Source organism: Phodopus roborovskii, unplaced genomic scaffold, assembly GCF_943737965.1.
Source record: "Phodopus roborovskii unplaced genomic scaffold, PHOROB, whole genome shotgun sequence".
In the NCBI taxonomy this organism is placed as follows: Eukaryota; Metazoa; Chordata; class Mammalia; order Rodentia; family Cricetidae; genus Phodopus; species Phodopus roborovskii.
Genome location: NW_026125562.1, coordinates 3,063,515 through 3,086,387, shown reverse-complemented (window position 1 = coordinate 3,086,387; position 22,873 = coordinate 3,063,515). Strand labels below are relative to the sequence as shown.

The following is a 22,873-nucleotide window of genomic DNA, read 5'->3' as shown; positions in this document are numbered from 1 at the left end:
AATTCCCAGCAATCACATGGCAGCTCAAAACTGTCCAGTTTCAGAGGAGCTGGCTCTCTTACACATACATGCAGGCAAAACAATAAAGTAAAATCTTAGAAGAAAATTATGCTCGAAGTAGATTCGATTTTATTGTAAACACTATATCGTCGAACATATAAAAACAAGCAAACAGTAAGAAAATATATTTGTATTCCTTTAAAGGACTTGGGTTTCTCTCCCGGGACTCCCCTGAACCGGATTGGTGGTTGGATAATTGAAAAGCCCTAACCTCAGAGCAGAAGAGCGAAACCCATCCCGCCTCGCCCCGCCCCGCCCCGAGTCTCAGCCAATCAGTGGCGCGCACGGCAAGGCCGCACAGCCGCGCAGGCGCAGGCCGAGCGAGTCGCGGAGTAGGCACTGGATCCTGGAGTGAGCGCTCGGCGTGGGAGGTAGACGGCTCGCCGTCTTCCGTGTCCGTGCTGGCCCCGCTCGCTCTGGGTAGGCAGGCAGGGACCCGCGAAGTGAGTGGGCCTGCCCGAATGTGTCTGGGTGGCCCGCGGGGCTGAGCGGGAGGCGGTGCGGGAGGTGTCGGGCGGGCGGGTGTCAGGGCTTGGGCCTGTGGCGAGCGCCTGCTCCGTGTTGCCCAGGAAGATAGCTCCTGCCAATAATCGACCCCCTGCTTCACCTTCGTCCTATGGATACTGAGCGGCCCGGCCTAGGGGAAGAGCACTCTAGCTCTTGTTATTTCTAAAAACTAGGCATAAGAAAGTATTTGTTTTAGTTTATGCTCTAAAACTCCAAATCTATTTTGAGTATGTAAAGTTAAGAGCTGCCATAAGCCTGTGTGTTTATGACTGGGTGCGAAAACGAGTTAGGTTTTCTTCAATGCACTGAAGTATTTCTTTTTTGGTTTTCAAGACAGGTTTTCTCTGTAGCTTTTGGAGACTGTCCTGGAACAACACTTGGGAAGCAGAGGCAGGCAGATCTCTGAGTTTAAGGCTAGCCTGGTCTACAGAGTGAGTTCCAGGACAGCCAGAGCTACACAGAGAACCCCTGTTTCGAAAAAGAAAAAAGAAAAATGGTAAAAGAGGTAGAAACAGACTAGTTCGTACCGACAAATCGTAGAATAACACAAGTTCTTTCGATAAACAAAAGCAACATATGATTTTTTTTTTTTTTTGAGCCAGTCTCTTTATGTACCTCAGACTGACTCCAGCTCAGAAACTTTCTTTTCAAATAAGCGCTCAGCAGGTCTAGATGGCGCTTTGAAGGGATGCAAATCAGTCATAAGTATTTTTTCCAAAGAGTTCTAAGAAGCCTTAAATTAATGGTGACAGGACTCCTGGCAGGAGGGCTTGAATTCCCAGCTGATTCTACTTTTGTTTTCTTTCATAGCCCTGCACCTCTTGTTTTGTTTCCCAGCTCTTATTTGACCCCTGGTTTCCCATCATTTTAATCACTCTATAATCTTCGTTGACTCTTCACCTGCCGGTCATTATTGGCGGATGTGATACTGTTGCTAGTGGCATGACTTAGTGAGCGATGCTTGGCAGGCTGTCAGTCACCTTCCGTTATATAATGCCTCTGCTTTTATTTGCTAAATCTCCACTACCTCCACCCCAACATCCCTGTTTATTTGAGAAAGTTTGTCTTCCCTCTCATGCATTCTATTAATGAAGTGTGTGGTGACCTCGAAAGGGATACACGACACCTTTCCTGTATCCTGATTTTATAAACTACCATCTCTACAGAGCCTCAGTTCAGTTTATATACTCTTGCCTACTTCTTAAGTCTTTAGAATTAGGTCCTTCCCTATTTTTTTTTTTTTTTTTATTTTTTAGTAAATGGTCAGTGAGTTAATTCATCTAATGACCTTTTCTCAGGCTTCACTGAATTTCTTTGAAATGCTAACTATGACTAGGAGTTGTTTCTTTCAGTCAAGCTCCTCCTCGATGTCTTAAAAACCTTTTCCCTTTATTTTTATTTTGTTTATGGGTGTTTTGCTTACGTGCATGCAGGTCTGTGTGCTATGTGCATGCTGTCCCTGCTGAAGCCAGAAGAGGGCATCAGGTCCCCTGGAATTGGAGTTACAGCCAGTTCTAAGCTGTCATGTGGGTGCTGGAACTTGAACCTGGGTCCTCTGGAAGAGCAGCCAGTGCTCTTAACTGCTGAGCCATCTCTCCAGCCCCTTGACAAGACTATTTTCATTCATCCCAGATAAAGACAAAAGACAGCAATGACAGACCAAAGAAACAACAATTCCATCCAAGTCTAGCTTAGTGACTAATGAATGTATTGGGTTACTTATGGCACATGGGTGACTGACTGGGGTAACTGCATCTATAGAAGGGAAAGGTACACTATACCATGGGTGAGGAGACACTTGGAGGAAGCTGTCTTTGAAGAGTCCCCTTCTCCCCCCAGCAACTGTTTACCACGTTTGGGGGGTGGGGTGGGCTTCATCAGGCTGGTAAGACTGCCTGGCTTCGTGGAAGAGAATGCTTCAATAGAGTGGAGGCAGCTTGTATAATGATTTATAAATGGCCTGTTTTCACATTGCCTTACTGTGATTTGTCTGTATCTTAAACTTTCTTCTTGGATACAGGTCCACTGTTTTGTTTTCAGTTTAAGAAATTCAGGGGTAAGAGTGCCTGAGGACCTGAGTTGGGTTCCTATAACCCATGTAAAAAGCTGGATGCAATGACATACATCTCCAATCCCAGTGTTCCAACAACAGACAGAACTGGCTAGACAGATAAGCGTCACAGTGGCAAAAACAACCAGAGAAACTCTGCCTCAACAAGGTGGAAGGCAAGATGAGACTCACAAAACAGTTGTCCTGCGCGAGCATGTGCACTCGCACGCATGCACACGTACGCATGCACGCGCACGCGTACACACACACACACACACACACACACACACACACACACACACACACATAAATAAGGAAATAAATTCAGAAGCTGAGTGCCAGGAGGTCAGCTCATCATGAGACTGAGGTCAGAGGATATTTGAGCCCGGGGTTTTGATGTTAGTCTCGGCAATATAGCAAGACCCAGTGCAGGCTTTCAATCCCTTGGGAGGCACTTGGGAGGCAGAGGCAGGAGAATCTTTGAGTTTGAGGCCAACCTGGTCTACAGATCAAGTTCTAGGACAGCTTATGCAGAGAAACCCTGTCTCAAAAAAAAAAAAAACAAAACAAAGGGCCTGTTTTGTTGCATTTTAGTATATTCACAGATGTGTCTCACCATTATCACAGCTTTAAAGTTGTTCATTACTTATACCCTTCAGGGACAATTCCCATATAGCCCCCAAACCCAGCTTTAAACACACATTAATTGACTTTCTGTCATTACATTTGCATATCTGGACATTCATTTGAATGGAGTCATTGTCTTCTGACTGATTTCTTGTGCATTTTTAAAAGGTTTCATTTATGTTGTAAAATGGTATTAGCAATCCTACTTTTATGCCTAAATATCCTTTATGGCTATACCACATTTTTAGACTTTTGGGCTCTTTTCTGTTTTTTTTTTTTTTTTTTTTTCCGTTTGAAAAATTGTGTACCCATTCATATAGAAGTTTTTATGTGTTCATATATCTTTTGGATATAGAAGAACTAAGAGTAAAATGACAGTATCATGTTAAAAGAAATGCCTATATTTTAATGAGGCTACTTTGCATGTGTGTGTATGTGAATGTGTGAATACCATTTTATTGTATTTTTTAAAGCTATTGTATCATGCATCCCCGGCTTGTCTCCAGTCAGTATGTAGCTAAGGATGACCTTAAACTGTGGATCCTCCTGCATCTATCTCCTCAGTGTAAGGATTTTAAGTGTACACTATAATGCCTGTTTTATGAGGTGCTGGGAATTGAACCCAGGCTTTGTACTTGCTAGCAAAGTGTTCTTAACTGAGATATACCACAATCCATTTCAATGTTTTGCTTTTAATTTCATGTACATTCTTTATGGTCTTCATTCAGAAAGTGTTACCTCTTGAATTGAAGGAAGTGATTTTTATCAATGAAACAATTATTTAAAAGCTAATATTTCACTGCTTCTTTAAAGCTGTGTTCAGGATGCTGTGTCGGTTCCTCTGTGGATGTCTTTTACTGATGGCTGGTCATGCTCATGATGATGACTGGATCGACCCCACAGACATGCTTAATTACGATGCTGCTTCAGGAACAATGAGAAAATCTCAGGTATTGTATTTGTCATGACCAGAGCTCTGAGAGTCATATAAGTGATTAGCAGGCATGCAAGGTATTTTCCCGATACTCTTCCCCTCTTTACTACCATGCTTAAGGCCTTAAGATGATAGACAAGCACTCACCTGTCTGGTTATTTCTGTTTGAATTTGGATGTAATGCCCATCAAGCCGTTTGGTTTTGGTTCTTAGCATGTATAGTTGATTCTTCTTGGTGGTTTGATGCAAGTGAAGAATTTAAGAAGCAAAGTCATAAAATGATAGCCAGACTTTTAGTCTTTATTCACTGGAACTTGTTTTTACAACTGTGCATAAAAATTAAAATCTCTGATTTAGGTGAAATGTGGTATATCCGAGAAAAGGGAAGTGAGCCCTGACTCGTCAAACGAAGAGGAATTATCAGACTGTTTGCACAGACTTGATTCTTTAACTCACAAGGTTTGGTTTCTTTTCCCATTCACAATTTAAATATTATTTCAGTTACTGTGCTGGCTAGTTTTATGTCAACTTGACCCAAGCTGAGGTCATCTGAGAGGAGCGAACCTCAATTAAGAAAATACCTCCAAAGCCGGGTATTGTGGCGCACGCCTTTAGTCCCAGCGCTTGGGAGGCAGAGGCAGGTGAGTTCGAGGCCAGCCTGGTCTACAGAGATAGTTCCAGGACAGGCTCCAAAACAATACAGAGAAACCCTATCTTGAAAAAACAAACAAAAAGAAAGAAAGGAAGAAAGGAAGAAAGGAAGAAAGAAAGAAAGAAAGAAAGAAAGAAAGAAAGAAAGAAAAAGAAAAAAGAAAGGAAGAAAGAAAATACCTCCAGCTGGGAGGTGGTCGTGGCACATGCCTTTAGTCCCAGCATTCAAGAGGCAGAGGCAGGTGGATCTCTGTGAGTTCAATACCAATTTGGTCTACAAAGCTACAGAGAGAACCCTATCTCAACAACAAAATAATAAGATGGGGCTGTAGGCAAGCCTATAGGGCAATTTCTTTATTAGCAATTGATGAGAGAGGGCCCATAGTGGGTAGGACCACCTTGGGCTGGTGGTCCTGGCTTCTATTAGAAAGTAGGTGGAGTAAGCCAGTAAACAGAACCTCTCCATGGCCTCTGCATCAGCTCTTGCTTCCTGGTTCCTGCTTCAGTTCCTGTTCTGACTTCTCAGTGATGGACAGTGATGTGGAACCACATAAACCCTTCTTCCCCAAGTTGCTTTGGTCATGGTGTGTTATCACTGCAGTGGTGATCTTAACTAAAACAATTGCTTCTTTTCTTGTCTTTGCTAATTTTTATATTTGTAATGTTTCTGGGTACTATGAAATTATATATTTTTATTGATATAATTTAGTTACATCTTGTTTTTTCAAATAGTACTTAGTATTTTTTTTATTTATTTTTATTTCGTGTGCATTAGTGTTTTTGCCTGTATCTATGTCTGTATGAGAGGGTGTTGGATCCCTGGGAACTGGAGTTACAGACTGTTCAGAGCTGTCATGTGGGTGCTGGGAATTGAACCTGGGTCCTCTGGAAGAGCAGCCAATGCTCTTAACTGCTGAGCCGTCTGTCCAGCCCCAGTACTTAATATTTTTGTAATAACATTTATTATAATTATTTATGAGATTATAAACTTGTTAGTATAGGAGTCGATTTTATCTTGATTGTTAACACCTGCCATACTGCTGAGCCATTGATGATGTAATAGGTAAGCAGATGAGTAAATTGGCTTATTAAATGTTCTAACCGTTGCTCTTGCAAATGTGAAGGGGGGTTATAATTTAGTATTGGTAGCTCTTCAAGATTTTTAAATTTTTGTTTGGTTTGGTTTTTTTGAGACAGGGCTTCTCTGTGTAGCTTTGGAACCTGTCCTGTGTAGACCAGGCTGTCCTTGAACTCACAAAGATCCACCTGCCTCCTGAGTGCTGGGATTAAAGGTGTGCACCACTAACCCCGCCCCCTCTTCCTATCCCTCTCTGCTTCTCCCTTCTTCCTTCCTTCCTTCCCTCCTCTCCTCCCTTCCTTCTTTCCTTCCTCCCTCCCTCTCTCTCCCTCTTTAAATGTAGAGTTTATGTAAAAGGAAATCGAATGTTAAGGGATTTGCGTATATTTTCTGGTCACTGTGATGACCACGTTGTTTGTATAGACAGTGAAATGGTTATATAGCCTGGAAAGGGCCTGGAATGGGCGGGGGGTGGGGGGTGGGGGGAGGTTGCCGTGTGGTCACTAAGGAGGTGCAATGTGCTGATGGTCCAAAGTGACACAGTGATGAGAGTGAAGAGGTGGATATGGAACGTTCATAGGTAAGGGTTAGTGACAGTGGGTAGTGAGTGGGAGCTGTGTCCGTCTTGTGAGACTGTTAACTGAGGTCCACTTGAGTCCCAGTCAAGTGCTCTAATCACCTGTTTGCTCCCTCGCCCTCCCTCCCTTTAGACATACTTAATTCTGAGAGTATCACCAGGCTAGAATGTAGTTGAGTTGTGTGTGTGTGTTTTTTTTTGCTCTTTGGGGGTCACCACCCAGTTCCCTCCAAAAATAGGACACTTATTCTTACTTAATGAATGCCTGGCTGTAGCTTGGCTTGTTTCTAGCCAGCTTTTTCAACTTAAATTATCCTGTTTTTCTTTAACTATGTTTTGCTTCTGGGTTTTTTTTTTTTTTGGGGGGGGGGGGGTGGGAGGTTCAAGACAGAATTTCTCTGTAGCTTTGGAGCCTGTCCTGAATTTGCCCTGTAGACCAGGCTGGCCTGGAACTCACAGAGATCCCCCTGTCTCTGCCTCCAGAGTGCTGGGATTAAAGGCGCGTCACCACTGCCCTGCTGCCTCTGGGCTTTTGCTTTTCTTTTTCTATGTCTTTCTTCCCTTCTTACCCCATGGCTGGCTGTGTGGCTGGGAGGCTGGCCCCTGGCATCCTCTCAAGCCTAGATTTTTCCTGTTTATTCTCTCTGCCTGGCAGCCCCACCTGCCCGTCTCCTGCCTAGTTACTGGCTGTTCAGCTCTTTATTAGCCCAAGCCTGTTTTAGACAGGCAAAGTAAGAGTTTTACAGAGTCAAACAAATGCAACATAAAGACTGCAACACGTGGGAGGGGGAGGGGCTGTAGTTGGTATGTAAAATGAACAAACTTTTAGATAAGTAAAAAATTTTAAAAACATTTTTTAAATACAAAAAAGAGTGCAGCACATCTTTGCATCATCAAGCAAATGTCCCACAGCATACACAAATGTAATACATCTTAATGTTTCACAGCACTACAACTGAACCTTCTCTTAGCCTTTGATGCTCATGACTTCATTGTATGATTACAGGTTGATGACTGTAAAAAGAAAATGAAAGATTATGAAAGTCAAAGTAATCCTGTTTTTAAGAGATACCTAAATAAGATTTTAATTGAAGCCAGCAAGCTTGGACTTGTAAGTATTTGATGACATGATACTAATCATTGTAAGTAGATACTTTCATTAATTGTCTCACATAATATAAAAAATTGTGCCATGCATGTGACACACATCTTGTCATCTTAGCATTCAGGAGGTTGAGGCAGGAAAATTTCCAGTTCTGGTTCAGACTGTATCACCCTCCCACCCCAAATAGAGCCTCATTGTGCTTCAACAGAAAATAACCTGCTTCTCCCTTTCCTCAAGAGCTGTGTATACAAACTGGCAGGAACCATCCAGCCCACAGTGGTGCTGTGGAAGGCAAGCATACAGGCCACGCTGTTTTCCCCAAGACCTCTTAGGGTCAGTTCCATCGCCTCCACTGTTGTCCCACTAGGGAGAGAAGCCCATCCCAACCTTTCTTCTCATTTTCCATTCCCATACTTTCATAGCCATAAAATATAAAATCATCATTGAGGACAGGAAAAATGTGTTTTGAGTCGGCCTTCTCTTTGCTGTGCATTGTGTGGTAGGTCCTACTTTGTGGAATTGTGTATCGTGCACATATGTTGCTTATTATGATGATGAGAGTTCCTTGTATTATTTTGCAGTGCTAGAAAGCAAACCCAAGGCCTTGCATATACTGGGCCATAGTGTTACCACTGGGCAGTAACCCTAGCTCCAATTTCCCAGTTGTTCTTAGTATAGCAAAACACCTGAGATAATTAAGAAGAAAGGGCCCTTAGTTGATAGTGTTTGCCTAGCTTGTACAAAGCTTTGGAGTCCATCCCTAGCACCCCACAAACCAGGCATAGGTGTGCATGTCTGCAATCCCCAAGTTCAGGAGGTAGAAGCAAGAGGATCAGAATTTTAGTCATTCTTGGCTACATAGCAAGTTCAAGGTCAGTCTGGGATACATGAGACCCTGTCTCAAAAACAGAAAACAAACAAAAATCCAAAACAGCAACAACAGAGAGAGAACGTTTGTTTGGGCTCATGATTTTGAACATTCCAGTTTAAGACCTGGCATCTAGTAGGTATAGTAAATGATCATGGTTAGAAGCATGTGGTGGAATGTACATGTTCATGTCATGGCTAGGAAGCAAAAGGGAAGTACAAAGGAACACTGGTCCCATAGTTCCTTTCAAGGACATACCCCTAACTTCCTTCCATTAAGTCCCACCTCCTAAGGATTGGAACACATCCCTATAGTGATGCCCTGGGCATCAAGCCTTTAGCACATGGGTCTTGGGGCTACATTGAAAATCCAGACTGTAAAACCTGAGTGTACTGGCACATGCCTATAATCCCTGTGCTCAGGAGGCTAAAGCAGGAGGATCACTGCTTTAGGCCATCTTGGGCTTCATAAAAAGACTGTCTCAAAAATCAAACTAAAATCCAAATTATGTATCAACTGGTCAATGATTATCAGTTGCTTATGGTGATTTTTCTGAGCTGAACTTGGCACTAACAAAGAGGTAATGTTTTCTATTTCAAGGAAATGCATTTTTTAAAAAAATATTTATATTTTATTTGCATTGGTGCTTTACTTGTATATAGGTCCATGTGAGGGTGTCAGATCTTGGAGTTAAAGGCAGTTGTGAGCTGCCATGTGGGTTGCTGGGAATTGAACCCAGGTCCTCTGGAAGAGCAGTCAGTGCTCTTCAAACGCTCAGCCGGCCCCCAGAAACGCATTTTTAAAAATATTTTAAAACATGTTTTTATTTGACTTACTGTAAAATTTAGGCTATCTGAAAATTGTGTCAGCAAATGAAAATTCATAAATTGAATCATAAAGATGCAGTCTGTCCTTATTCTTTGCAATTTCCACATTTGAGAATTTATCTAATCATTAAAATTTGTCATATCAAAATCAATCTGGTGATTCTTAAAAATTACTCTTTTATAAGGTTATATGTCTTATGTGTGTTCACAATGAGAAGGCCAGAGATCAATTTGGAGTGTCTTAATCACTCTCTACCCTATTTTCTGAAGCAAAGTCTCTAACTGAACTGGAGCTCACCAACTGGGCAAGACTAGCTGGCCAGCAAGCCCCTGGGATCCTCCTATCTCCATGTTCTCAGGGGCAGGACTGTGGGTTTGCACCACCACAGCTGGGTTTTAATGTGGGTGCTGGAGATCTAAACTCAGGTACATCTCCTTGAGCTATTTCCATGGTCATTCTTGTACATGTGCAAGTTTGAGTTGCTTGATACTTTCATCATGTCTTGTTTCCCCGAACTGAAATAATGATTCTAAAAAAAGATAAAATAACAAATATACAATAAAAAATACGTGGGAAATGGGAGCTGGGCTTTTCTGCCTGATGGTAACACTATGACCTAGCCTGTGCAAGGCTCTGGTTTGGTAAGGCAAAACAAGGCAACAAAACTCTGCTGCTTTGTTTCAGGTCCAATTCTGCAGGTCATTGTTTTTATTCCTGCAGTTTAGTGTGGCCTATTACATGCTACATTTTCCACACTTCATGGCAGGGAGGATTTCTGTGTTTCAGTGATTTTATCATTTGTAATGTCTCCCAAATGTGAAGTGCCACCTACTATCCCTACATACAAGAAACCTATGATGCGCCCTACAGAAAAACTTGTTATATAAACTTCATCCAGGCATGAATTACAGGACTGTTGGCAGTGTGTTCAGTGGTAACGAGTTTCTAATATTTTTAATTAAGGTGTCAAATCAGTTGGCAAGTGTTGAGACCAAGGGGTGCACAGGAACCTAACCCTGTGTTTCTTGTAAGGCTGTGGTATAGCACTTACGAGTGGCTTTGTAGAACCTGTGTTCTTCATACAGTGAGAGTGACTGTGCCTTAGTTAAGTGCCTGGTATCTTTTTTTTTTTTTTTTTTTTTTTTTTTAAGAATTCTGCAATGTTTCTAGTGCTTTTTTACAGGTATTTAATGCTAGCATTTGAGGATAAGTATATATTATATTTATGAAACATTACAAATTAATACTTTTTTTTTTTTTAGTGTTGCTGGCACCTAGAACTATTTATACCTTGTTATATTAAGTCCCAAAGTGTTAAAGGTCTCAGTATGTAGCCCAGGCTAGTCCTGAACTCAAAGTTCTTTGCATGATCCTCCTGAGAACTGGGATTGCAGGTGTGCGAAATCATATTTGGCCCAAACTGGCTTTCAACTTAATGTTTTGTTGAACAATGTAATAATCGTCTTGCTGTTTGTCTTTTGGTAACTGATGCAGCCTGATGAAAACAAAGTTGATGTGCGGTATGATGCTGAGATTCTGCTCACAAGACAGACACTGTTGGACATTCAGAAGTTCCTCAATGGAGGGGAGTGGCAGCCAGGAGCCTTGGATGATGCCTTAAGTGATATTTTAATCAATTTTAAGTGCCATGATGCAGAAGCATGGAAGTGGCAATTTGAAGACTTTTTTGGCGTGGATCCATATAATGTATTTATGGTAAGATGACATGAGGGTGCCATAGATGCATCGTTGGAAAAGTACTTTCAAAACGCCAACATAGTTGAGCATGTGTTCTTAGTTGCTCATTTCAGGGATGAATAAGCAATGAAATTGTACAAATAATTCTGTTTGAGTCTAGTTCTTTTAAGGCTGTTTAAGAATGACACTTATTTTATATACTGTGTGTGTGTGAGAGAGAGAAAGAGAGAGAGAGAAAGAGAGAGAGAGGGAGGGAGAGAGAGAGAGAGAGAGTGTGCAGAAGTCAAAGGACAGCTTGTGGATTTGGTCCTGTTTCTACTATGTGGGTCCTGGGATTGAACTCATCAGGATCGATAGCAAGTGTGTTAACCTGCTGAGTTGTCTCCATGGCCAAGGCTAGCCTTTTTTTCTCCATTTTAAACTTACCTTTCTTTTTGTTTTGGTTTGTTTTTGTTGGTTGGGAAGACCACTTAGTGATGACACTGACTCCTATCTCTGTTTATAAGGTGCTCTTGTGTTTGCTCTGCATTGTGGCATTGGTGGCTACGGAACTATGGACACATGTTCACTGGTACACGCAGTTGAGACGAGTTTTTATCATCAGTTTTCTTTTCGGTTTGGGATGGAATTGGATATATCTATATAAGGTATTAAATAAGTTTGGGTTTTTTATTTGTTTGTTTTAATTAAATGTAAATTCATAGTAACCGGAGATTATAATCCACTCTTAGAACAGTCTGGTTTCAGATAGTGGTTGGATTAGCATCAGTAAAGTACATAAATTGATTATGTGGTTTGGGGGTCTGATCAGTTAGTGAAGAAAAGTAGTTCTTTTTGTCACCTGCTTACTATTGGCCATCACAGAGCAAAATAGACACATTTTAGAAACTCATAATTCAGGAAATGAGCTTTTATTTTTAGAAATGACACCAAAATTATGATAGAAAAGATGATCTCTAAAAATTAGGCTTTTTGAATATAAAAGTTAGGTATGTTCACTGTGAGAAATTAGAAAATAGAGATACAGGAAAACTAGTTTTTAAAACTCAACATTAATCTTATTACCTATGAATAATGATTGTTAAATCTTTATCTAATTTTTACTTTTTTAAGAGAGGGTCTTGATGTGTAGACTAAGCTAGCCTTGAACTCAGAGCTCTGCCTGCCTTGAACGTGCTGGGATTAAGGACATGGACTGTTGATGTTTTTTATGTATTTTTTTTCCCAAACTTTTTTTCCAGCATTTTTAGTCATCTTTCAAAATTGGAATAAGATTGCAGAAATTTAAAAGGACTGTTGTTAACAGAATAGTCTAATCACGGGGGGGTGGGGGGGGCAGCATTTTAACTTAGTCTTCCTGACAAGGTGGGTCAGGACTTCAGTGAGTTTCTGATGAAATCATTGTTACATTTCCTTTAGCCTTTGCTCTGGTTTCTGTGGTCCTGAAACAAACCACTTACACATAGGACTTGATGGAGAGTTGACTGCTTTAGTGAGTTCCCCTGGGAATGTGGTTTTAGGAAAACTGTACACCTGCCCCTGGATGAAAAAGAGGCTCAGGTCTGGAAACCCCTCCTTACACATACTCTGCATAAAAGCTGTGTATACCCTCTCAGAACATGACATCATCTGTTGGTCCCTTATTCCTAAAAGTGCTGGGTAAATAGCTGCACATGTTGAGTACCGATGCAGTTTTTCCAGCCGGTATTGGATAGTAATCATTTATGTTAACCAGAGCAAAATACCCTTTTATCACGAACTATGAAATAACTTGAATTGTTTATATTTTCAGTCATGGTATGATCTATATATGAATACTTGCCAGGTGGTGGTGGCCTTTTAATCCCTTGGGAGGCAGAGGCAAGTGAATTTCTGTGAGTTTGAGGCCAGCCTGGTCTACAGAATGAGTTCTAGGGGACCAAAAAAACCTAAAACAACAACAAAAATGCTTTTCTAGCTGGGTGTGATAATGTGTACCTGTAGTCAAGCACTTGGCTTGTGGAAGCAGGAGGGTCAGGGGTTCAAGGTCATCCTCAGCTACATAGTAAGGTCATCTGGGCCATCAAAGACCTTGCCTCTAAAAACCCAAAAGAAGGGGGGGAAAGTGCTTTTCCATGAACTAAAAATAACCAGTCTTTAAAAATGTTGTTTTTCTTAATTTAGGCTGGATATAGTGTGTGTGGGGGGGTCTTCAGTTCTCACATTTGTGAGGCAGAGGCAGGAGGACAGCCTGGTCTACAGAATGAGTTTCAGGACAGTCAGAGCTACACAGAGAGACCATGTCTTTAAAAAAAAAAAAAAAAAAAGTCTTGCTTGGATAAATGGTAGAATATTGGACTAAATTCTGTTGGATCTGCAAGCCAAACCCTCATTGTCAGCTTTTTTCTTGCCTCCCTTTGTTCTGGTCAGATAGCTTTTGCTCAGCATCAGGCTAACGTTGCCAAGATGGCACCATTCAATGATGTGTGTGCTGCGAAGATGGATTGGATTGGAAGTCTCCGGGGTAAGGTGTCTGTTTATTTGTCAGCATTTTAAGTAGAATTCTGTTAATCAGGGAAAACAAAACCCACCAGTAATATGAGAAGAGGATGTACAGGGCACACACGCTAAGGCTGGGGGAGGGTAATCCGGCTACTCCAGACACTCTCAGGTTTGATACCAGCTTCGGCAATTTAGCAAGACCCTGTCTCAAGATAAAGGGGATGGGATGTAGCTCTGTGTTAGAATCTTGCCCACCTTGTGAAATAATAACAAAATGAAAGCAAAGAAAACATGCATTCTTAAGTTTAAACTGTAGTGATTTACAAACTCACCTAAAGTCACAGGGAAGACAGCAGCTGTGTATGTGTGGTTTGGATGTCTCCCTCTCCCTCATTAGACTGAAGGGTCCCAGGCTCCCTTTTCATTACCTCCCATAGCATTTTCTAGATATAATAAGAACTGTTTTAGCTTTAGTCTCCTTAGATGGACAAAAACTACCATTTTATAGCTTTCTTAGGTTTTGTTTTTAACCACGTGAAAATTTGTTTATCCTTCCAGATTTTGTGAGAATTCTCACTAGTATTGACCACTGTAACTGAAAATCTAGACTGGAATGGTTTAATGTTGAAAGGCTCAGTATAAACACAAGTCTGTAGTGACTGACACAGGATAGAATCTAATTGATTATACAAGTAGGTCCCAAATTCACTTAAAAACATTTTATAGATTTTTAAAATGTGTTTAGTGTTTTGCCTGCATGTAGTTTTGAGCATCACACGTGTGCCTGCTGCCCAAGGAGGTCAGGAGGCATTGGGTCCCCTGGAACTGGAATTAATGGATGGTGAGCCACCATGTGAGTGCTGTACACCGAATCTGGTATTATGCAAGAGCTACAAGTACGCTTAACCACTGAGCCATCTCCAGCCCCCTGTTGTCCCCTTTTTAAGTTGTGGGAGTAGACCAGTTCAGCTTGGGTTCTTGGCTTCAGAAGACGATATGCCTCCTCTAGTGCAGGGCAGTTTCCAAATGTGCATAAGGCTGCTTTAGAAAAATTAAGAGACTCTTAAAAGTTTTGTCAGAGTTGACTTTTTAAAGTGAATTTTTATTGAGATAATTAGAGATTAGTAGCTATTTTTTTCCCAGTTACATTTATACAGCTACAACAGTACACTATTGAGCCAGGATATTAAGTACTAGTCTTATTCACACTTCTCAGTTTTACTTATGTTTATTTGTGTGTATAAAAAAACTAATTATTGTCCCTTTGGAAATCTATAAAGTAGACTCTTTTTGTCTCCATCAGATTTGTCAAATTTGAATGGATTTTGAAAATATGATTTTGGACTTGATATTAAATACAACATTACAGAGTCTTTTTAAAACCTAAAACAACTTGAAATTTACTAGTGGTTGGGCAAGGATGGTAAAAAACCAAAGTAATTTGTGAAATACAACTTTGTTTTTCCTTAACTGATTGTCTGTTTCTCTACGTAGAATGGTTTAGAAGTTCATGGACCTACAAGGATGACCCATGCCAAAAGTACTATGAGCTCTTATTAGTCAACCCTATTTGGTTTGTTCCACCAACAAAGGTATAGTGTATTTTGTAATAATTACAGTATCACAAATTCTTTGCTTTTGTAAAGGATTAATAGGGTTAAAAATAAACCTTGTTCTAGGAAAAACTACTTCCTTTAAACATTGGTCTTCAAATTTGGGTAGCCATGGAGTTGTACCTATCAATCCTAGCAGAGGTGGGAGGGCGGAGTTCAAGGCCTAATTAGGGTATAGTCTGAGCTATATGAGAGTCCCACTCTCAAAACAATACACAGAAATGTGCATTTTAATTTGTGTAATTTGAGCCTGAGCGCACAGTGAAGTTTTGCATGTGGATGTCTGTCTTTTAAAGAAGTTGCTCTGATCTTTGGTTTTAGGTTCTGGCAATTACATTCACTAACTTTGTAACAGAACCATTAAAGCACATTGGAAAAGGAACAGGTGAATTCATTCAAGCACTCATGAAGGAGATTCCAGTGTTACTGCAGATTCCAGTGCTGGTGATTATGGCATTGGCTGTCCTGGTTAGTACACTAGCCTAATTGCTGATAATGAACAAGATTGTGACTTATAAAAAAGAAGGCAATTTAAAGCAATTAGATTTCTTTGGGTTAATACTGTACTCAGAGGTATAAGGTGATTTTTAATGAGTTGAGATTTTATATATTCCTCTAATCAGTAGTTCTTGTGTTTGTAGGCACCATAGCAATGATTTAGAATAATTTCTTTTTAAATTTAACTTGAATACACAGAAGGTTGATTGTGTCCTCTGTAGTGAAATGAGGCTTTATTCTAATCTGAGTTTTGCAACAGAAAGGGGTGTGTGTGTATTGAAAAGCAGTTGAGTTTGTGGGGGTGTCTGATATTTATTAAAAATATTGCTCGTAGTTCTCTTGCAGTTGGTTCAGCATTTTGTTGTTTATGGCCAAGACCTTCCCAAAGCACTTGCTGTCTGAATAAAAAAAAAAAAAAAAAGTGACTCCCCAGCGATTTGGAATTACAGTGCTGTATGCACTGACGAAATTATTCTCTTTTGGGTTTTGTCTTGGTGCATGATTGATTATGTGGTTCAGTGGTTAGTAGTTTTCATCATCTGCCCTATATGAGTGTTAATAGAAACATGGGCAATGACCAGGTTTTTAAATTTGTATTTCTAGAACTTTCTAATTTAAATGGCTAGGTCTAAGAATACTCTTGTTATGAATTCAAAGTATATCAAGCTGATTGCAATGTTTATGTACTATTGAGTTTAGTACATTTCATTGGCTACTTTGTCCTCTGAGTTTTTAAAGAGTGAAATGAACAGTTTTTATATCCACAAATGCTAAGATGATTTTGTTAAATCCTGAATAAAATAGCTCCTTCCTTACCCGTCAGTCACTAAATCTTCAGAATTATTTCATTTCTTTATAGAGCTTCTTCTATGGTGCTGGAAGGTCAGTTACCATGCTGAGACACGTGACTGGTCCTGAAAGAGAACCTCCCTGGGCACTTGAGCCAGGTGACAGAAGACAGCAGACGGAACCCAACTATAGACTCCACGGTGGAGCAGGTGATGCAGATTTCTCTTACAGGGGCCAAGCTGGCTCCATCGAGCAAGGCCCTTATGACAAAACGCATGCGTGTGAAAGAGATGTTTTGAGACAGAGACACGTTGATGTGAGATTTGACACTGGCAACAAGAGCCCTGAAGTGCTCCAGGCATTTGATTTACCTGACACAGAGGCACAAGAGCATCCCGAAATGGTACCCAGCGTAAGTCAGCAATTGTTTATTTTGCTGCCTGTTCACTCTAGGCCCAAGACCTTACAGAGATTTGTGTTTGTTCTTTACCCTCTGCCAAGTCTCTAGTGGTAGGATTAGTAGTTATCCTTTTCATTTTTGTCACCAGCTCAGCATCCTCAGAAAATGAGGTTTGTTTATGTTAAATACCGTTTAACTGTATTCTTTACAACAGATGGCAGGTGTGTTTCCTATGAAAATGAGCAGGACGCCAGTGAGAATGAACTGTCTGCTTTGACAGGATCAGAGAAGGCCTCACTGAGGGCCTAAGAGTGCTAGGGGACTAGTGCAGAGCTCTGGTGGCCCAGCCTGGAAGAGTGGGTTGGGCAGGGATCAGAAGCCCTGCTTTCCCCTTCTCTGAACAGAATCCCTATCGTTTTTTAGTGTAGAAGAAAGTAATAGCACAGTCGGCTAGACTGGACTTTTTAGCTGAGGTATTGATTTTTGTTTATCAGCAGTTCTGGGCATTGAACCTGGGGTCTCACACATGCTAGGCCACTGAACTACATTTTATAGCATCACTATTGGTTTATTTTAAAGGGACATTTCCTTTCTGCCTGATACAGGAATTGGTATTGCCATTTGCAATGAGTTCCACCTAGAAACCTTTGAGAAAGCTCTCAAGTATGAGAGACTCTAGAAATGACAGGCATGAGTTCTTTTTACAGGTATTAATGTAGCTGGATATTCTGAGACTGTTCCTTCAGCTTTTATAGCTGTTGATGACCGGTCATTCTAAACCCCTCTAAAGGCATCTTCCCCAGCCTGGGAACTCGCTGCTCTGCTGTGCCTCTCATGTACCACCTTACTAATCATCTGCTCTCCTCTGTGCTTGTTCTGCCTTTCGTCTGCTTCTGTGGTTTGCTGTCTAAATTGCTGAGCACATATGTGCACACACAAAATCTTCAGCCTTTATTCACCTCATCTCAATCTTCCATCTAATCATAATTATCATCCACCTCATTTTTTTTTCCCTATAGAGTGTGTTCTTCAAATGTAATTAATGCTCTTCTTGCATGCTGCATTCCCACACTTAAGTGTGGGTTCCTATGGGAGCTGTATTTGTGTTTTGCTCCTTTATTCATTCGCACCTAGAACTTAAATCAGGCTCAATAGATATGAAGTGATTGTTCTCACCAGGTGGGGAGAGACAGTATCCATTCCTTGTAGCCAATCCTCTTGACCTCTCCTAAACAGGGTCAGTAAACCCCCTTCCCAGTCCCCCCATCCTTCCATCTACAGTTCTGGGAGGCTTAGTGCTTTAATGATGATGCAGCTCTAGAGCTGGGATTTTAAAATGTTTGGAGCACACTACAATAGATTGGGATAAGAATTGGCAATGAAACATTTACATTTTATTAAATACAATTCTGTATTTTCAAGCATAAATCATCCATCGTGAATACAAACCTCAAAGAAATTGGTGAACTCTCAGGAGAAAGCATCCCTACAGAACACAGCCAGTCTACCACCAAGGCTGTCTCTGACCAAGCTGCAGGGACTGCAGAAGGCTCACCCATAAAGGAGGACCCACTGAAGCCAGACTCTGAGTGCAGCCCCCAGGGAGGCATAACTCACAGCCCAGCAAGTGCAGCATGTGGGGCTGATCCTGTCAGCGGCCCGTGTGGAAGTCATCTTTGAAGTCTGTAAAGTACTAACTCTTCATTTTCCCCTAAAAATATATTGAAATTTATACAAAGCTGCCAGCTTTACATTAATTTTTTACATACCATCAATCTCTTGTATATTAAGATGTACCTCATAATTTTAGAACAGGGTTATGTACATGTTTAGATGATGCTATGGCAAAATATACTGTAGTTAAGGACAGTGATGAAATAATTTTGTTAACAGGCATTTAGAAGAACCAATTAATCAAAGTATATGTTAACTGGTGGAAGGTCCTGTGAGACCTAGTTTACTAACAGAGTAATTGGTTGGTTTTGACTTAGATTCAGTGTTTCCATAGCAATGGGTGTTTAATGCGGGCTGGCAACTACAGTAGGCCACCTGCTGAACAATGTGACTTTCTGGTTATCAGGCCTGCTTCATTGTCACCTTTTACATTGGGTCTCACTAAGACAAACCCGAGGATGGCCTGGTTCTATCAATATTTCAGTTTCTCACTTTATCAGTGACTTTGATAATGGCTTTATTCTCCACCACAAGGTGCTGGATTTTTCAAGACCCAGCAGTTGATGCTATGCAGTTTTTATTAGGGCAAGCCACATTCTCTTGGCAAAGTGCAATTCTGGTTTTCAGAGAGCTGTAGAGAACAAGATGTATTTACTGTGGAAAAATTGTCAATCAAAAAACAATTTATGTCTTTCTATGCACTTAGTCAGGTGTCCTTTGTTGTAACCATATCCACACTGCACATTTTATTCAGCTGCTTTCCGAACAATGATAGCACTCAAGAAATTATCTTGAGATTATCAGTTATGCTATTTTAGCAAGGACATTCAGAACGGTTGATGTTGATTTCTTTAGATGTATGTTATTACTTGGGTATCTGAAAGACTTAGTTTGTGTTTCTTGTTTATCATAAATGTCTTTAGTATTTTATCAGGAAGGTAAAAATTCCCAATAGCAGACATTATCATAGCAGACATGTAATAAATGGATGCATATAGTTTTATTTAGACTCTGAACATCTGTGCATAGAAGCAGTTATCTCTGTGGACTGGACCCATTCACCCTAACTGTTATTTGCACTCCCATATAACAGATGTTCCTGAGAGGAAAGGCAGTGCTGTTGCACTACTGATTATTTTTAATCCAAAATGTGAACACTTCTACAATCTCATCTTTGTACTTTTCCATTACAGATACCCATTTGGGAATGGAATCTACTTTGACAGCTAGCAAAGCAACATGCTGTTCTTGAATGATTACAGCAATTCAGGGAAGACTTGATTAAAAACAAAGTGAACATATCAAGGCCAGTTTATTGCAGAAGAGAGAAGGCTGTTTCAGATGACTAGAAAGAACTTGTCATTGAGGTGAACTCATATTGTAACTGGCTTTTAAGAAAATGAGAACAGGGTAGGTAGCTGTTTAAAGCACTTTTTAAAATGGGTCTAATGCTTACAGGGTCTTAAGAACACTGTAAACACAAAATAAACATTGTCTTGTAAAAGCAAACATTACATGATGGCATGGTCTAATGGGGGCTGAGGGCCTAACCAATGCCCTTTGTGAATTTTCATGTGTAAATTTTCATGTGTTTTCTGCTTATATACTTTGTGTTTTTGACCAAACATACCAAATGATTTTCTGTTTTTTCTGTTTTTTCCCATCAGTATTATGTAATAAGAGACAAATAGCCCAAAGCACGTGAAAAGTAATTTATTTCTTATCTCTCCCACTGGCTTTGCCTAAAAATATATTGAATATAGTTTTTTCTTAAAGAAACTAGAATTTTATGACTATTTTTCATTTTTTTACATAGGACATTTACATTATTTCCAACTAAACAATGCAATCCACTATATTCAAGGGTAAGTATAAAAAAGTCAGCTCTTACAGTAAGAGGACTGAATTGTAATGTAGGGTTCATTTAAATTCCTAGTTCACAAATGCTAGTCAAGGAATCTAAGGGTAAGTTGCTGGAGCACCTACAGGACATTCTGCCCTGAAACAAGCGTCTACAAGAATGTCAGCCCCTGAGTACTTCAGCGTTTACACCTAAAAACATGGTAACTACTACAGTGTTGTATAGTTTCTTCCTTTTAGAAAAGGTTGAATTTCCCTGCAGTGGTCCAAAGGGAACTAACTAGTCGACTTTAGTAGGAAATACCACAGCATCTAGTGGTTTGCTACTTACTTTCCTGAATGCTTAAATTCCAACAAAGCATTGTTTTGCAAAAGTTCCTTGAGTCCAAGCTCAGTGTCTCTGTTTGGATCTCTCTGCAAAAGAACTCTTTGTTCATCCATTCTTTTAGCTTGAGAGCGTAAAATGAGGCTAAAAAAGTCTTCATCAGGAACGGTTGGCCCCTTTGTGGTGGCAGGTGGTGGAGCACATCTTTGATCATCTAATCTGGACCCCTAAAGATAGAGAGAAATTAAAACACAATGACCAGGAAGGGCAGTGCCCAGCTGTAATGTCTGACATCACCTATGAGTGTTTCTTTTGGCCTTTTTCAGACACTTGATGGAAGGAGAATGTAGTATTAGGAAGAAATGGGCTGCATAAGTATATTGTGACACCGCAAAGCAAGGGCAACTGCAAGATTGGGATCTTAACAGAAATAGCTTCCCAGACTTTACAGGGGCAGGGCTTTGTATATATTTCTAAATGACCTAGGGCAACAAACTGTAGGCACTAGGTTACATTTTACTTTTGAAGCTATTTGCACAAATGGTTTTTAAATGGCAATCCAGAAGGGTTTTATCTAACCAACTATGTACAAAACAGATGTCTCCCAGTCACTACCCATCCTGACCATCCACTGCCCCTTCATCCTTTGTTTTCTTTACAGTAGGTACCACTGCATGCCTGTCTGGCTCTAGCACAATGTACACACTTGCCCTCTGTCTTCCCACTAAAAACGCAGGACCCTGCAAGAGCATCCTTGATATCCCAAATTGATCTGTAACGTTAGTGGTGTTCCATGGTGCTCTGAATGTAGACAGGTAAAATAATAATGATCACAATGAGCCCTTCCTTGTGCCAGAGCTGCCTGTACTATTCTACAGATGGAATGTGTGTACACTTACTTGACACTTCACAAGGATGTCGAAGAAGTCTTCATCAGGCTCGCTCTTGTCATTTCTCATCAGGCGCTCAAGTACAGACTGATTGTTGTTTTTTGTCAGACGGAGCCCTGGCAAATTACTGAAACTAGCCCTCTGGTCATCTAGACGGCGGCTCTGTGAGCTGGCTAGAAGGTCTAAGAACTCATCTGTGTTGGGGGATACCACAGAAACAGACGGTGCTATGGACAGGTGGCAAAGAAAAAAGCACGTAAATGTTAACCATGTGCTGAAACACCTGTGTGCTCACCATTCTCCACCTGCTGTGGGCAGGCCACTGCTTGAGATGCACTCAGACCCAAAATAACAGGCATGGGCTGTATTTTAGCACATAAACAAATGGTGTTGGTTTTTCCTTATATAATTTCATGCAATGTTTGTTTTAACATCCAGAGCATGGAAGAAAAGACTGGTCAATCTTTGTTTTTTCAAGATAAGGTTTCTCTTGTAGCCCTAGCTGTCTTAAAACTCACTCTGTAGACCAGGCTGGCCTGCTGTTGCAACCAAAGGTGTACACTGACCAATCAATCTTTTAGTAGGGAAATATAACAATAAGTAATGTATTTTAGACTTTTTAAATTTCAGATATGAAATAGATGCTTTGTTATTTGTATATTGCACAAATAGCTACCTTGTGTTTGTATGGTGCTGCAGACAGAGGACCTACTACCTGCTAGACACTGCTCTACCACTTAGCCCAGGCTGGCTTTGAATTCACTTTAACACTCCTAAGTGCCACATACTATGATTATGGGGCCTTTTACTGTATTTCCGATAATGAGACGTACAAGAAATGATAGTTAAAACTGGGGAGAAGCAGGCATGATGGTGCCTGTAATCCCTGCACTTGGAAGCAAGAGGGTCAGGAATTCGAGGCCAGCCTGGGCTATGCCTCAAATAAAATGAACTAAAACTGAAGCAGTAAAGATGGCTAACCTTTCATCATCTTGGGGGTAGTAGAAGCTGCTGCTGTGGATGCTGTGGGGCAGTTTTCTTGTAAGTAGCACCTCTGGTCATCCATCCTGTTGCTTTGAAATCGCCTTAGTAAGTCAAAGAATCCTTCATCTCCAATAGTGTCTGCACTGGTTTTCTAAAACAGAAAATCTAGTATGCTTAGTTACTCACCTTTATCCTTAGGTCATCTGTGAACATCATGATGTAATCAAATGCATGATTAAAAACAAAAAACTGGCCTTTATTTTAAAGAATTCAAGTGGCAATACTGGTAATAAAATGCTCCCATATTGACCCCACAACAAATCACTTTTAATTCCTGTATTTAATATATCTTTAGCCTGGACACTCATAACTATGA

The 22,873-nt window shown here is 40.6% G+C and overlaps 2 protein-coding genes across 4 annotated transcripts in view; one reads left to right on the top strand and one right to left on the bottom strand.

The window, feature by feature from the left end:
• The first annotated feature begins 405 nt into the window (after window positions 1-405).
• On the top strand, window positions 406-20,228 carry Clcc1 (chloride channel CLIC like 1). Of its 2 annotated transcripts, none has more exons than XM_051177705.1 (12): window positions 406-480; window positions 4,058-4,194; window positions 4,536-4,637; window positions 7,491-7,595; window positions 10,780-11,001; window positions 11,490-11,630; window positions 13,393-13,486; window positions 14,959-15,056; window positions 15,399-15,545; window positions 16,435-16,776; window positions 18,187-18,449; window positions 19,632-20,228. In XM_051177705.1, exons 2-11 carry the CDS (start codon window positions 4,069-4,071, stop codon window positions 18,442-18,444), a joined length of 1,635 nt encoding a protein of 544 aa, XP_051033662.1. In that variant the 5' UTR covers window positions 406-480; window positions 4,058-4,068; the 3' UTR covers window positions 18,445-18,449; window positions 19,632-20,228. The 2 variants fall into 2 exon arrangements, with proteins under 2 accessions (XP_051033662.1, XP_051033664.1); XM_051177707.1 differs by having other exon boundaries at window positions 18,187-18,454.
• Window positions 20,137-22,873, bottom strand: part of Gpsm2 (G protein signaling modulator 2) — a 38,766-nt gene continuing 36,029 nt past the window's right edge. For both annotated transcript variants that reach the window (XM_051177704.1, XM_051177703.1), the window contains 3 exons: window positions 22,495-22,648; window positions 21,523-21,740; window positions 20,137-20,850 (listed from right to left, as the gene is read on the bottom strand). In XM_051177704.1, the coding sequence (XP_051033661.1) occupies window positions 20,626-20,850; window positions 21,523-21,740; window positions 22,495-22,648 (597 nt within the window). In that variant the 3' untranslated portion in view covers window positions 20,137-20,625. The remainder of the gene's footprint in view (window positions 20,851-21,522; window positions 21,741-22,494; window positions 22,649-22,873) is intronic.